Below are 12,055 nucleotides of genomic sequence, written 5' to 3' on the forward strand. Positions count from 1 at the left end.
AAATAGAAGAGTGTACTTCCTGCTTGGCTAGATGGCAGCCAGTGGCCATTGAAGATTTACTTGAACTTGCAGACTCCTTCCTCTTTCTTCCTTCTCTGATTTTTGGTTCTTGATCACTGAAAGCAAGGGGGTTCTGGAGCAACTTGGGAGCAACTGTCTCCTTTTTTCCTCTCCTCTCCGAACCTCTCCCCTTCCCTCCCCTCCGTGATTTTTTTCTCAAGATCCCGACACTCTGTTCCCCTTGAGTTGTCTTTGATAGTAAATGGTAGATCTCAATAGGTGACTATTTAGTAGTATGTGGTTAATATAGCAGGTAGATTATACAATACTTAAGAAAAAGGATCATGATGGGGGAACCCAGCACTTAGTAGTTGTGTTTTTGTACAAACTGGTTGCAAATGTCATGTGTTACCTTAGATGTGTGGAATATTCGCAGGGAGCTCTAACACAACAGGCAAAAAAGAAAACCTGTAATGTCTCCTCCAGTATGCCCTGATTCCCAGACACCTCCCTTCAGTGGCAAAGTGACCAATGGTAGCTTGATACTGATCATTTTGCAGAAGAATTTCCTCACTCTGATTTGTGGGGAAAATCAGTGCTCATTGAAACAATTTGTCTGAATCATGTTCTTTCACTTGTGTATTTTTTATGGCAGACAGCTCTTACTAAAAAATATTTCCCTTCTCACCTAAAGACTTGTGGAGTAGCTCCATGAAACTCTTAAGAGAGCTGACACTATTAGAATTGTAGTACTTTGGTTTGTTTGTAAATCTTCCTCTTCTACAGGGAAAAGAACATGAAGTTTATGTTTGTTTGGGAGGGAAAAAGCAGGGATTCTAAGAATAACTAGCAGATTTTGAGAGTATGACAGGAAAAGCCTTCCCGCTCCCCCTATTTTTTTCCCCCCATCTATAAAACATGAAGGCATTCAAGAGAAGCTGAATATCTCAGAGTATTGATTATGATTAAAAACATCCTTTGGTTTAGAAAATCCAAGATTGTCTATCTGCTGGAATATTCTCTGGCAAAATTTGACCTTTTGGCCTAGTCTGTCTGTGTGGACCCAAGGTCTTTTCCTCACCCCTGTCCCCAGTTGTCTTTGTCATTCAGTAGCTCATTTCTCAGGTGAGGAGAAAGACGGATGGAATACCAGAAGTATGCATTTAATCTTAAGTCTGGAATTGTCATAAGGAAGTCTGGTAAGGAGTCGTCGTGAAGTAGCAAAGGGAACCTTCTGATTTGTTTTGGCCCAAAGCAGGTGAGCTGTTCTGTGGAGATTGCTGGAGGCATTCTCAGGGATCCTGCCAGAACTGCTTAGATCCTCTTTACTAACTGGCATATGTGTTGCAAGGGCTGTGAAGTTCTCTCTGGTGTCTCTATTTCCCGATGTAAGAAGCAGAGTTCCACAGAAACACACAGAGAACACTCAAGTTGTCCTTGGGAGTGTTTCGCCTACAAATAAAGTGTCTGCATAAAGTCCTGGAGAACGTTGACAATCAGAGATGTCATACACTCTTTGGTATTTAAGGATAGATCTTCTAAGTGTATCCTGTCTTTCATTCTTCTGAGCAGAGAGATGCTTTTGTAAAACAGGTAGTTAGGTCAGCTTGTTTTCTCACTGAGCTTCTGCCTCTTTTAAAGGATTGAAGGAAAGGAGGAGCTTCCTCTCATATACCTGAGTTGCAACAAACTAAAATTTCTTTGAAAGATAGATTAATTTTCTTGCTCTGCTACTGCAAGGAATGTTTAAGGCTTCCAGAACCCTCAACAAAAAACAACCTGTCTCCTCTTTTTCCTCCCTCCTTACAAGTCTAGCAACCTTAGGGACTAAAGTAATAGTACTCAGACCTAGAAAATACAAAGTCTGATTATTGTAGCTGTGCAACTAATAGCAAGAGAGCTTGAAGGTGTGATTAATAAACTACTGGATAGTAGGCTAGTGAGCAAGACCCTGTAGTTCATCAAATGAATAATGAATGTTGTCTTCACAAAATAGAATGATAGTATGTTGTAAGGATATGCAGCAAGTGTCCAAGTTACAGAATTTGAAGATATAAAATAGGAATTGAATGTGTAAAGTCTGGAGCATAGGATCATGTTTAGTCTATGAATAAATTAACTAGCCAATTTTGAAAGTTCATTACAGCATTAGGTAAATAACAGTTGGTCCCTGAAGAGTAAATCGTGTGGTGAGGTCCCCGGAGGTGCTGATGGTGACCAGTGGAACAGCAGCAGTGTCAGTGGAAGCAGCATATTGCAAAGAGTAGCTAAGAACAGGAAACGAGCTGGTCTGCCTCCTCTGCTCCTTGTTTTCCTGGTTATCTTAGACTTGGCTTTTAGACTGGGTCCTAATGACATTTGATCTTTGTTCTGTAAGGCTTTCCTTGCAAGGAACCACCCTACTGAGTGAGTGGTGAGAAGGCTGAGCACAGAAAGCCAAAACATAACCCCAAAGGAAATAATGTTTTCTTAGCTGAGACAATAAAGATATGTAGCAACTGACTTTTCAGTTTTTCCCGTAACAGAGATGATGTGGATTCCTGGTTAGGGAAAAGAGAACAAAATAACGGATGGGGGTTGGGGGAGCTTGTTTTCATCCTCCTTTGAGGAAAGAAATTGAATTATGAAAGTAGAGGCAAGAACTGAAAAGAAAAAGTGTGCCCTGGTGATTAGCTTCCATCCTGATTGTTAGAGGTATAGTTCTGTTTGTTCTGTCATTTTTTGTGTCTCTGTCTGTAAATTACATGCCAAGTGAAAATTAACTTGCTCCTTTGAAGCTTCATTGATAGGATGTGTGTGTCTAAGCCTTAATAACTATTATATAACAAGTCATTCCAATTTTACTGTTCATTGTTTGCTTAGTTAAGATAATTGAGGTCAAGCTGACTGCTACCCTGAGGTGACAATAATGGAGAATTTTGTGCTTATTCTCTGCAGTGGGAAAGAGGAGTAATCAAGAAAGGACAGCTGATATGGATGTCATTATCTAGTTCTGTCTTTCCAAGATATGAAAACATCTCACTCGGTGTTCTAGGATCCTTTCTTAAAATATTTTTTCTCATTGGCATAGTGATGTTCACAAAAGCTACTGTGGGTCTTCATCCAGATTGAAGCTTCGTGGGTAGAATTCTCTCGTTTGCAGCTCAAGGAGGTCTTTTTGGTCCAGAGATCAGGTATCATTGTAAGGGAAGTGTACAGATATGTTGCTTGTGAAAATTAAGCATATTTGTAGTTATCTGGTCTTGTACACAAGACAATTTTAGAGCTGAAATGCAAAATTGTCTTGGTAAGAGACTTTTGTTAGATATTGCAAAGCTTCCAGCAACAATCTCTGTATTTAGCTCTTTCACTTCAGTTATATATTAAGTTGTAATTTTACCTTCCTAGCTTGCATGCTATGGATGGAATTTCATTAAAAGATCTGTTATGTGACTTTACAGAGAAAAAGAGAGAAGTCCATAAATCCTTGTCAGAAGATTTCTTTCATCAAGTAGTAAGATACACATAACAAGTGACCTTGAGTAGTCTGAGAATGCTTTTCAGAAGTTAGGTCAAGGCAAAAGTTCACTTGATCTGCAGTGATTATGCCTAACTAAAACCAAAATGCATTAAATAGGAACCCCCCCTACATTTCTACAGCATTTGTAGAAGTTACCTTAATTTGTCGGATTTGTCAGGTTAGGTATATTTTTTGAGCTTGTGATTAACAGTATTTACAGTAGTCTTTTTGCGTGCATGGTTATGCTCTTTCCTTTTTCAGAATAAATGGTTGAAAGTGGAATATATTAATGGAAATGGTGTGGAAATTGTGAACTTGGGCCTAATTGGTAGCTAATGTGTCCAGTTAGTGAGTGGTGTGATTGCTTTAGTGACATTGGAGTTCCAGGTATTGGTATCTTGCATTTTGATAAATTCTTGGTAGTAGATGTGTGTGCATACATGTGTACATATATATATATATATATATATATAACTTCTATATATACTGGTTGTCAGTTCTAACTTTTGATATTTACAATATGACAGTTTGTGGTGTTGATGAAATACAGGTCAAGATTGCAGGAGGAGTCCTTGCTCAGGGTCAGAACTGATGACTGTATTAGGTTCACATTGGCAACCCAGTGTATTGGGTTTACAATGGCTTAGAAGGTTTTTTATTTTTTGTGTCTAGACTTTCTTCTCTTCTGTCCTTCATCTGCTTTTGCTTTTAAGAAAAGCAGTGTTTTATATTAAATAAAAGAAAAAAACCCAAACCCTTGTGGTGTATACATGTTTAACAATGAGAGCCAAGGTCCTCAAACATATCACTTGTGACTTACTCTAGGGTAGTTTGAAAAGCTGGTCTCACCTCCTGTCCTTTCAGTGTTTTGTGAAATGTTTTTCTTCTGGTACTATTGCCTAAAAAGCAAAAAACTAGTATTTCCAGAAAGTGTGTGTGTGTACGTGTGTGTGTGTGTATGAGAGAGAGAGAGAGACTGTGTTTTCATATTACACTTCATTAAAAAAAACCCCAAACAAAGCAACCAACTAACCAATTCCTGCCAGAAAAGCACGAAGCAGCAAATTGGCTCCTTCCCAGCCTTTGAAAGCAGTAAACTTCTCACAAGAACAGCTTGCCTTAGTTGTAATGCATGTTGCTTTTCTATTACTATTTAAATTTCTAAAAGATTTTCCCACGCAACTGTTTATTTTTATAGATGCTCTATTTTTCATATAAGCATTTTCTATTGTGTTTATTTTCCCATGTTTTAAATAATTGTTTTCAACTTGCATGCAGTCAGTAATGGAAAGGATTTAGAAGTAAAAATCACTGCATTAAATCTTTCAGAGGAATTGCCTAGAGATAAGTCATCAGACAGTGTGCTGCTCGTGATGGTGTGCAGAGATTACCACGGTAGCGAAAAAGAGTTAACTGATGGAGTGGAATGTCTCCTTGATAAATGATTTCTAGCACATCACAGAGGAGCTTGATGATACAGAATTTGTGTGGGTTTTCAGCGCTAAAAAAACATTTTCCTTTTTCTCCGGAGTGTTTTGGATTTTTTTGTACACATGAGTAGGCATATCTTAATACTGGCTATAAAAGGATTCAATATGTGTGATCAGCACTAAAATTCAAACTAAATTAAAATTGAAATTGCTCGTGTGGACATCAGATAGTGGCTGAGGCAGTCTGAAAAATCTTCACGTTTTATGTTCTAAAAGAAGGGTAGGATTATCTGAATTATTTAAATCATTACATAGAAAGACAGGATTGGTGACACTGCTTATTTTCTTGGCCAGCTGCACATGACAAAGGGAAGAGTGTCTGTTTGCTCTTTGAGTTAATATGGCTGATATCATTCTTCCTTTGCTTTGGGGAACTTGAAGTCATTGTCTTGGGAGATGCCCCTGAGGCAGCTGTGGATTGGGTAGGTTTATAGATGGCATAAAGCTGGTGTTTGCTTTAGATTGTTGCGATGCACTGTGTTAATTGGGTGAAATCCTGTAGGATCAATAATTCTTGAAAAACGTTCTGATTATCATAATACACACCTGACCTGGACAAACAGACTTAGGGCTGTTAGTCCTGGAGTCTGGATAACAAGAGCATTTAAAATAAAATCATGTCAAGAGCAGTTGTATGCTCTTACATTCAGATGTGGCTATTCAGTTTTCTTCCTTTGCAGTTTCTATTTATTTCTGTTGTAAGATGGGAGGAAAAATCTTGAATAGAGAGCTTATTATATTTAATAATTGGGAATCTCAGAAACAAATTGAAGCTCTAAATCAAAAATGACATTCAGGTTTTGTAAGATGGTTTCTCTACATTGGAAAGATTAATATATCATTTAGTATTTTAACAAAATATTGAATTACTGTATTTTTTCTCTTAGCACAGAAAACAGCACCTCAATTTTTCATTATTACTTCCTAAATTATTTTGTAAGAACAAATTTTAGTTTATTTACTGTATGAAAGAATGTTCTTTTTTCTTCTTAGGTCTGAAACAAATTTCTTGCAAATCTAGAGTATCTGATGGCCTTTTCTGCTAATCTTCCACATACTATGAGGGTGACTCCGAGAGTTTGAGTAGTTTCTACTTTCTGTTTCATTGGAATCTTGTCTCTTAAGCGTTTGGTCTCTTACATGGTGGTTGGCTGTGTGTTCCCAATAGGAAGATCCAGGAGGTGCAGTTCCAGCTGTGAAGGAGTAGTTAGCAGTTGCTGTGGCAAGTAGGGAGACCAATCACCCAGAATTTTAAGATAGCTTGGAAGAGGAAGAAGCAGGTAGCAATGGAAGCTGTGAATTCGCTGGTTTGGAGCAAGTGGTAGGGAGAGGGTGAGCTACCGACGAAAACATCAGAGTTGTTTCCTATTGCATATGATCATTTGTGAAGGTGTCATTGGATGGCATGTTTCTTTGAGTGTAGTGTCATTCAGGAGAATTGTATTGGGTTTGCACAGGAAGGTTTTGGCAGCAGAAGGGCCACAGAGGTGGCTTCTGTGAGAAGCTGCCAGAAGCTTCCCTATGTCTGACAGTGCCAATGCCAGCCGGCTCCAAGACCTGCTGCTGGCCAAGGCTGAGCCCATCAGTCATGGTGATAGTGCCTCTGGGATAACAGATTTAAGAAGGGGGAGAAAACTGCTGCTCAACAGAAGCCAGAGAAGAGAGAATATGTGAGAGAAGCAACTACAGACACCAAGGTCAGTGAAGAGGGAGGGGAAGGTGGTGCTTCAGGTGGCGGAGCAGAGATTCCCCTGCAGCCCACGGTGAAGACTGTGGTGAGGCAGGCTGTGCCCCCGTGCAGTCCTTGGAAGTCCACAGCAAGCAGATATCCACCTGTAGCCTGGGAGGACCCCCCATGCAGAGCAAATAGATCCCTGAAGGAGGCTGTGACCCTGTGGAAAACTCATGCTGAAGCAGGTTTGCTTGACAGGACTTGTGAGCCTGTGAGGGACCTGTGCTGGAGCAGTTCATGGAGAACTGTCTCCTATGGGAGGACCCCGTGCTGATCAGGCAAAGAGAGTGAGGAGGATGGAGTGGCAGAGACTTCCCTGTCCTTATATCTACCCACAAGCCTTTTGTTGTACTTTTTCTCCACATGTCCAGCTGAGAAGGGGGAGTGGTGGGCACCTGGCATCCAGCCAAAGTTAGCCCACCACAAGAACATCGGTGATAGCTGAGAATTTCTGACAGGCTAAAAGGTCTGAATCTACTTAATGTTTTCAGGAGCCGCTGTTTATAGGGAACATGTGTCATCTGTTTGTTCTCCTACAGCAGGGAGAAGACAGAGAGAGGAGCAAACCATGCATATGAGCTGGTGTCTTCCTCTTACTGAACATTTTGCAATTAAGTAAATGCAGGCCTACTAATGCTAGATATTTGCATGCATATAATTCCTTCTAATACATGTAGTCCTTTCAGGTTTTCTATTTTATGTCTACCATAGAGTTGTATTTTTGAAGTTTCAGTGCATTTGTGAAAATGTGCAGTTTCTTTACCATACTATGAGAAGAAGAAAGAAAAAAAAAACTGGAATAGCAAAAGCTATAAAAAATATATATATATTTTATGTATATTACAAATATACAATTAAGATACTATGTACATATGAACACAGAAACCCTGAATGGCTCCCAAAAGGGGAAGAGGGACAAAAAGGGACAAAACAAAACAGTTTTGCACAATTGAAAAACCTGGTAACTAACAAAATAAAGAACTAGCAAAATCTCACCACGTCCCTTGAGAAAAGCAGGACAGCCAGACCCGGCCCTGCACTCTCCCCTCACGTGTGGCAGACAACAGCAGTCGCTGTGGGCCTCAGCTCTAGATAAGCAAGACCAACACAGGGACCTACTGTTCCCAAACCTCGCCAGAAGAGAAGGAGGTCTCTCTGACCAGCTTATTTATACCTCAGTTTACGCAAAGGAATAGCATGGAATACTTCCTTGGTCACTTCCCTAGTTCCTTCCTGTTTACAAGCTGGTCTCCAGGAAGACCTAGACTGAAACTATCACAAGGTGTCAAAGCCAAAACAAGAGTGGAAAGAGAAGTGGGTAGAAATTTGGTGAGGAGATGGGGGCAAATAACCTTTGCTGTTGTAAAAAGTAGAGGATTACTCATTTGAGCTGTCCGTTCAATTATTTCAATAATATATGTTATATCGTTACTCTTTTGGTCACAGAGTTGTTCTGTCACTCTCTAGAATAGGGGAGATTCTTCCTCTTTGTTCTGGTCATTCAGCACCTTAAACAGGATGGTTTTGATCAGTGCTTGAGCAGTAAATATTCAATAAGTTCTAATAATTTGAACACTACACAGAATTTGTCTTCTGCTGTGTCAGGTCTGTAGAACAGCTGCTGGTATCACAACTGTAACATGAAACTAGGTGACACGGAAAGGATGAATCAAAAGGCTGCTTTAAAGCTATCTCAGGTCAGCTAGAGAACAGTAAGACTCAGAGCAACACCTTGTTTTGAATAAATCATTGATTTTATTGAAATTTCTCCTAATCTAGGAAAGATATTGCTGATAAAAGCCTATAAAGTTTTGGGCTAGGTGATAACGGCAAACATTCAGTTAATTTTCCAAATGTTTCGTAAGGTCTCTAACCAGTGTGTCTTATTCTCCTGTCTTATCTGCAGAAGAATATAGTTGTCCATTATTAAGGGGGAGGGGATAATTGAAATATTTGAAGTTTTAGAAGTTTTATTTTTGATTTTATTTCCTGTGCAAGCAAATCTTGGAAATATAGGCTGTTTCTCACAAAAAAAAAAAAAAAGGAAAGTAGGGAAACTAGTCCCTTAGAAATGAAAATAGAACATTGTTGCTGTGAAGCATGAAAATGTCAGGTTTTCAATGTCACACTTATGCAGGGTGGGAAAAGGAGAGAAGCAGTTTCCCATACAATTATATTGTTTAATCTTACAGGGAGATGGTCATCTTTTTTTCTGCTAGTTGTTCCTTCAATTTACCTCCTTGTTCTCTTTTCCTGAGGGAGGAATATTTGCATGAGTGTGTGTCTGTGGTGCTTTTGGTTTTGTTTTATCTTTGAAGCAACCCCCTTTCCATGCTGTGGAGCTCAGGTACACTGTGTATGACTTCTGAAAACAGAGCACTGCCTGGGATTCTAGTGGTTCCCTAAAGCTGCATATCGAGGGCATCTGTGTCACCTTCTGACTAATCTTGTTTTCTGTCAAAGGGAATTGAAATTGTCTGTGGCTTCTACTGAAGCTTTGGCCTCTGTTTTAAATGTTGATTGTTAAAATGTCATTGTAACCTTCAGCAAGGCATTTGGCTAAATTTCCTTATGAACTACAACAACAGCTTTTCATGTAATTCTACTCTTTTTTTACAAGAATGGTTATTTGCATCTCTGAGTTCAGTTTCCTTTCTAGCTTTTCAGTGCACTCCACATATACTTTTTAAATCAGTCTATTGATGACAGAGTAGGGATGCTACAGGAAGCACACTATACTTTGAAAATATAAAAATGATAATAAAAAGGGCATGAAGTTCGTAATACATTTTTACAGTATAGTAGTGTGGACAAATGGAGCTTGAATCTTTGTTTATTGAGATGTCTTCAGATATATTTTTTGAAAGCTTTGGATACCTCAAGTATAAACTTGTAAGTTTTTGCAGTAAGTTTTTTGCAAGGTAAGTGTAAGAGGCTTGTCACATGCATGTATAATTTCCTACAAGCTGTAAAAATGGAGAGAGAAATTTTGAATATCTCCTTTTTCTTTTGGCTTTAGGATTTTGAAAACTCGCCAATTTCCTTAAAGAGCAGCCTGCTCAAATAATGCTTTTATCTGCTATATAAGCATCAATTTCATCTGGATGGTCCAAATGTAGAAACAGGCTAACTTTCTTCCTCTGATATTCTTATCTGATATTAAATAAGTACTCTAAGTTGCATCCTATGTAATGTCTGTAAACTTACAAATTACCTATTTTGTGAAAACAATTCCTTACTGTTGCTTGAGAAATGAATAATGTCCGTTCTTAAACTGTGATTAGATATTTCATGTAGGAAAGAGGGAGGAGAGACACTAACTTCCTTGGGTGTCTCAGATCGCATACAAAGGCAAGAAAATCTAAGCCTAAATTAATAATGGAGAAGGAAGTAGAATTTTCACACTTTTCCTTATGAAGACTTTCAGAAAGTATGAGTCACTATTAAACCTACTGTGAACCTACTATTTTAAGAGACGATTTTCTCTAACGTAGTCTTGACATTTTTACAGGCCTTTGGTAGTCTCAAGCCCATCGTTTTTGTGGGTAAGTATGTTTGGATCAGAACATTAACATTCATTTGTGGTAGTTCTTCACATTTAGTCACTATTTCAATCCATAAGAGTTCAGCAGCTACGTGGTGGTGTTTCCTATGACAGCAGATGTTTTTGGACCTTTACAGATCATGAGCCAAGTTGAAGGACAACAGAAGAACCTTGTACAAGCCATTGAAGCTCTCCCAAGTTCTGGGCCCCTTTCTGCCTTGGATCAGGACTTGCTACTTTTAAAAGCTACCTCTGCTGCCACCCTGAGCTGCCTTGGAGAATGCCTGAGTCTATTACAGCAAAGCATGCATCAAGTGGGCCATCATCATAATAGAACACTGTCATCAGGTGAGCACAAGTTCTCTTGGGTATTATTTTATATGACTTGACGTTTTATATTATGATTCTGAAGCAGGCAAAATTACCCATTCCTCAGGGAGGCAAGTTGAGGTGAGCAGCTTGTGAGCTGCTACAGCGTCAAGCATCATAACTCTTTGCTTAAAAATAAGCTGCAAAATATATTAAAATCAGAAGAGAGGAGGAAAAGAGATTGTCCTATGTCTTCTTAGAGGAATCAGGTCCTGAAGAGAGCAGCACAAAAAATAAGCTGGCATCAAGAAGAGGTAGATTAACCAATATTCTTAATGGCAGTGTGGAACTGTCTTGGTTGTTTTGCTTCCCCTAGTTTGCCCCCCCCTTTTTTTTTCTTGATTGAAATCTCAGTACAGATTTGTTTGATAAAAATACGTGTAATATTATGCAGTGCTATAGTGAAAATAGTTTTTTTAGTTTTCTATGTGGAAGGATGCTGCTGAGGTGGATTTATTTCAGTCTGTTGTTTTCTTTAAATCAGCAAAGAGTTTTCCATGCTGCTATTTAAAAAAAAACAAACCTGTGGCAAATTTTTATGAGCCTGAAATGTCAGTGTGATTCAGCCTTGAGCTTTGCAGGCATGAACCTCTCAGTCCCCATGTAGCTCAATTTTTTCAGTCCACCCAGTTCTACATCTGTCTGTAATATTGGGAGTTGGACCTTTAGCTTTCTGAAATGATGGTTAGTGTTTTCCCATGCATAATCTGCACTGCCGGGTCCTAAGAATAGGATTAGGTGTTGATGTAAGAAAAGCAGCAGCAGCAGAACTCTGGATATGGGGTGGCTTTTTGTGTTTTTTTTTCAGGTGCTCCCACAACAAATTCTGATCTGTCCTTACTTGCAGTAGGTTTACTGCAGGGCAGGGTATGTCCTCAGGGCTGCTGAGATGGCTAGGTAAGACACACTCCTCACAATTCCCATTGTGAGGAGAAGACAAATGTGAAAGGGTTAGCTGAGAAGTAGGCAAATGGTGTAAAAATGGTTCTTGGAAAAAACAGTGTTTAAACTTTGGACACCTATGCTATGGTATATTGTGACTTTCTCACATCCAGATTCTGATGTTTCGTTAAAGATCATAATTTAAAAAAAGTCTTATTTTCTGTATTTTGGTTTTCTTGTAAAAATGGAAAAAAAACCCCTTGCACTTATCTAAATAGTAATGATAAAGTGCATTTAATTAAATTCTTTAATATAATTTAATTCCAGAAGAGAATGGTTTGGAACAAAGATGAAAAGCATCCTTCAAAGAAAAGTCACTTTCTGGTTTCAAAGTCCCTGAAGGTTGTTTTTCATGTCCATGTGTTCTAAGTGAACTGTCAAGAGATAGATGACTTGCTGTCCATGTCCTTGAATCTGTGTCCAAGTAATCTGTTAAATCAGTGTCTCTATTTTGACTTGGTAATGATTTTTGAGGATAT

The 12,055-nt window shown here is 38.8% G+C and overlaps 1 protein-coding gene across 2 annotated transcripts in view; it reads left to right on the forward strand.

The window, feature by feature from the left end:
- OSBPL10 (oxysterol binding protein like 10) overlaps positions 1–12,055 on the forward strand; it is a 113,079-nt gene that overhangs the window by 51,735 nt on the left and 49,289 nt on the right. For both annotated transcript variants that reach the window (XM_064672379.1, XM_064672368.1), the window contains exon 5: positions 10,403–10,613. In XM_064672379.1, coding sequence (XP_064528449.1) covers positions 10,403–10,613 — 211 coding nt within the window. The remainder of the gene's footprint in view (positions 1–10,402; positions 10,614–12,055) is intronic.

The sequence above is a fragment of the Pseudopipra pipra genome, chromosome 1, assembly GCF_036250125.1.
Source record: "Pseudopipra pipra isolate bDixPip1 chromosome 1, bDixPip1.hap1, whole genome shotgun sequence".
Classification (NCBI taxonomy): domain Eukaryota; kingdom Metazoa; phylum Chordata; class Aves; order Passeriformes; family Pipridae; genus Pseudopipra; species Pseudopipra pipra.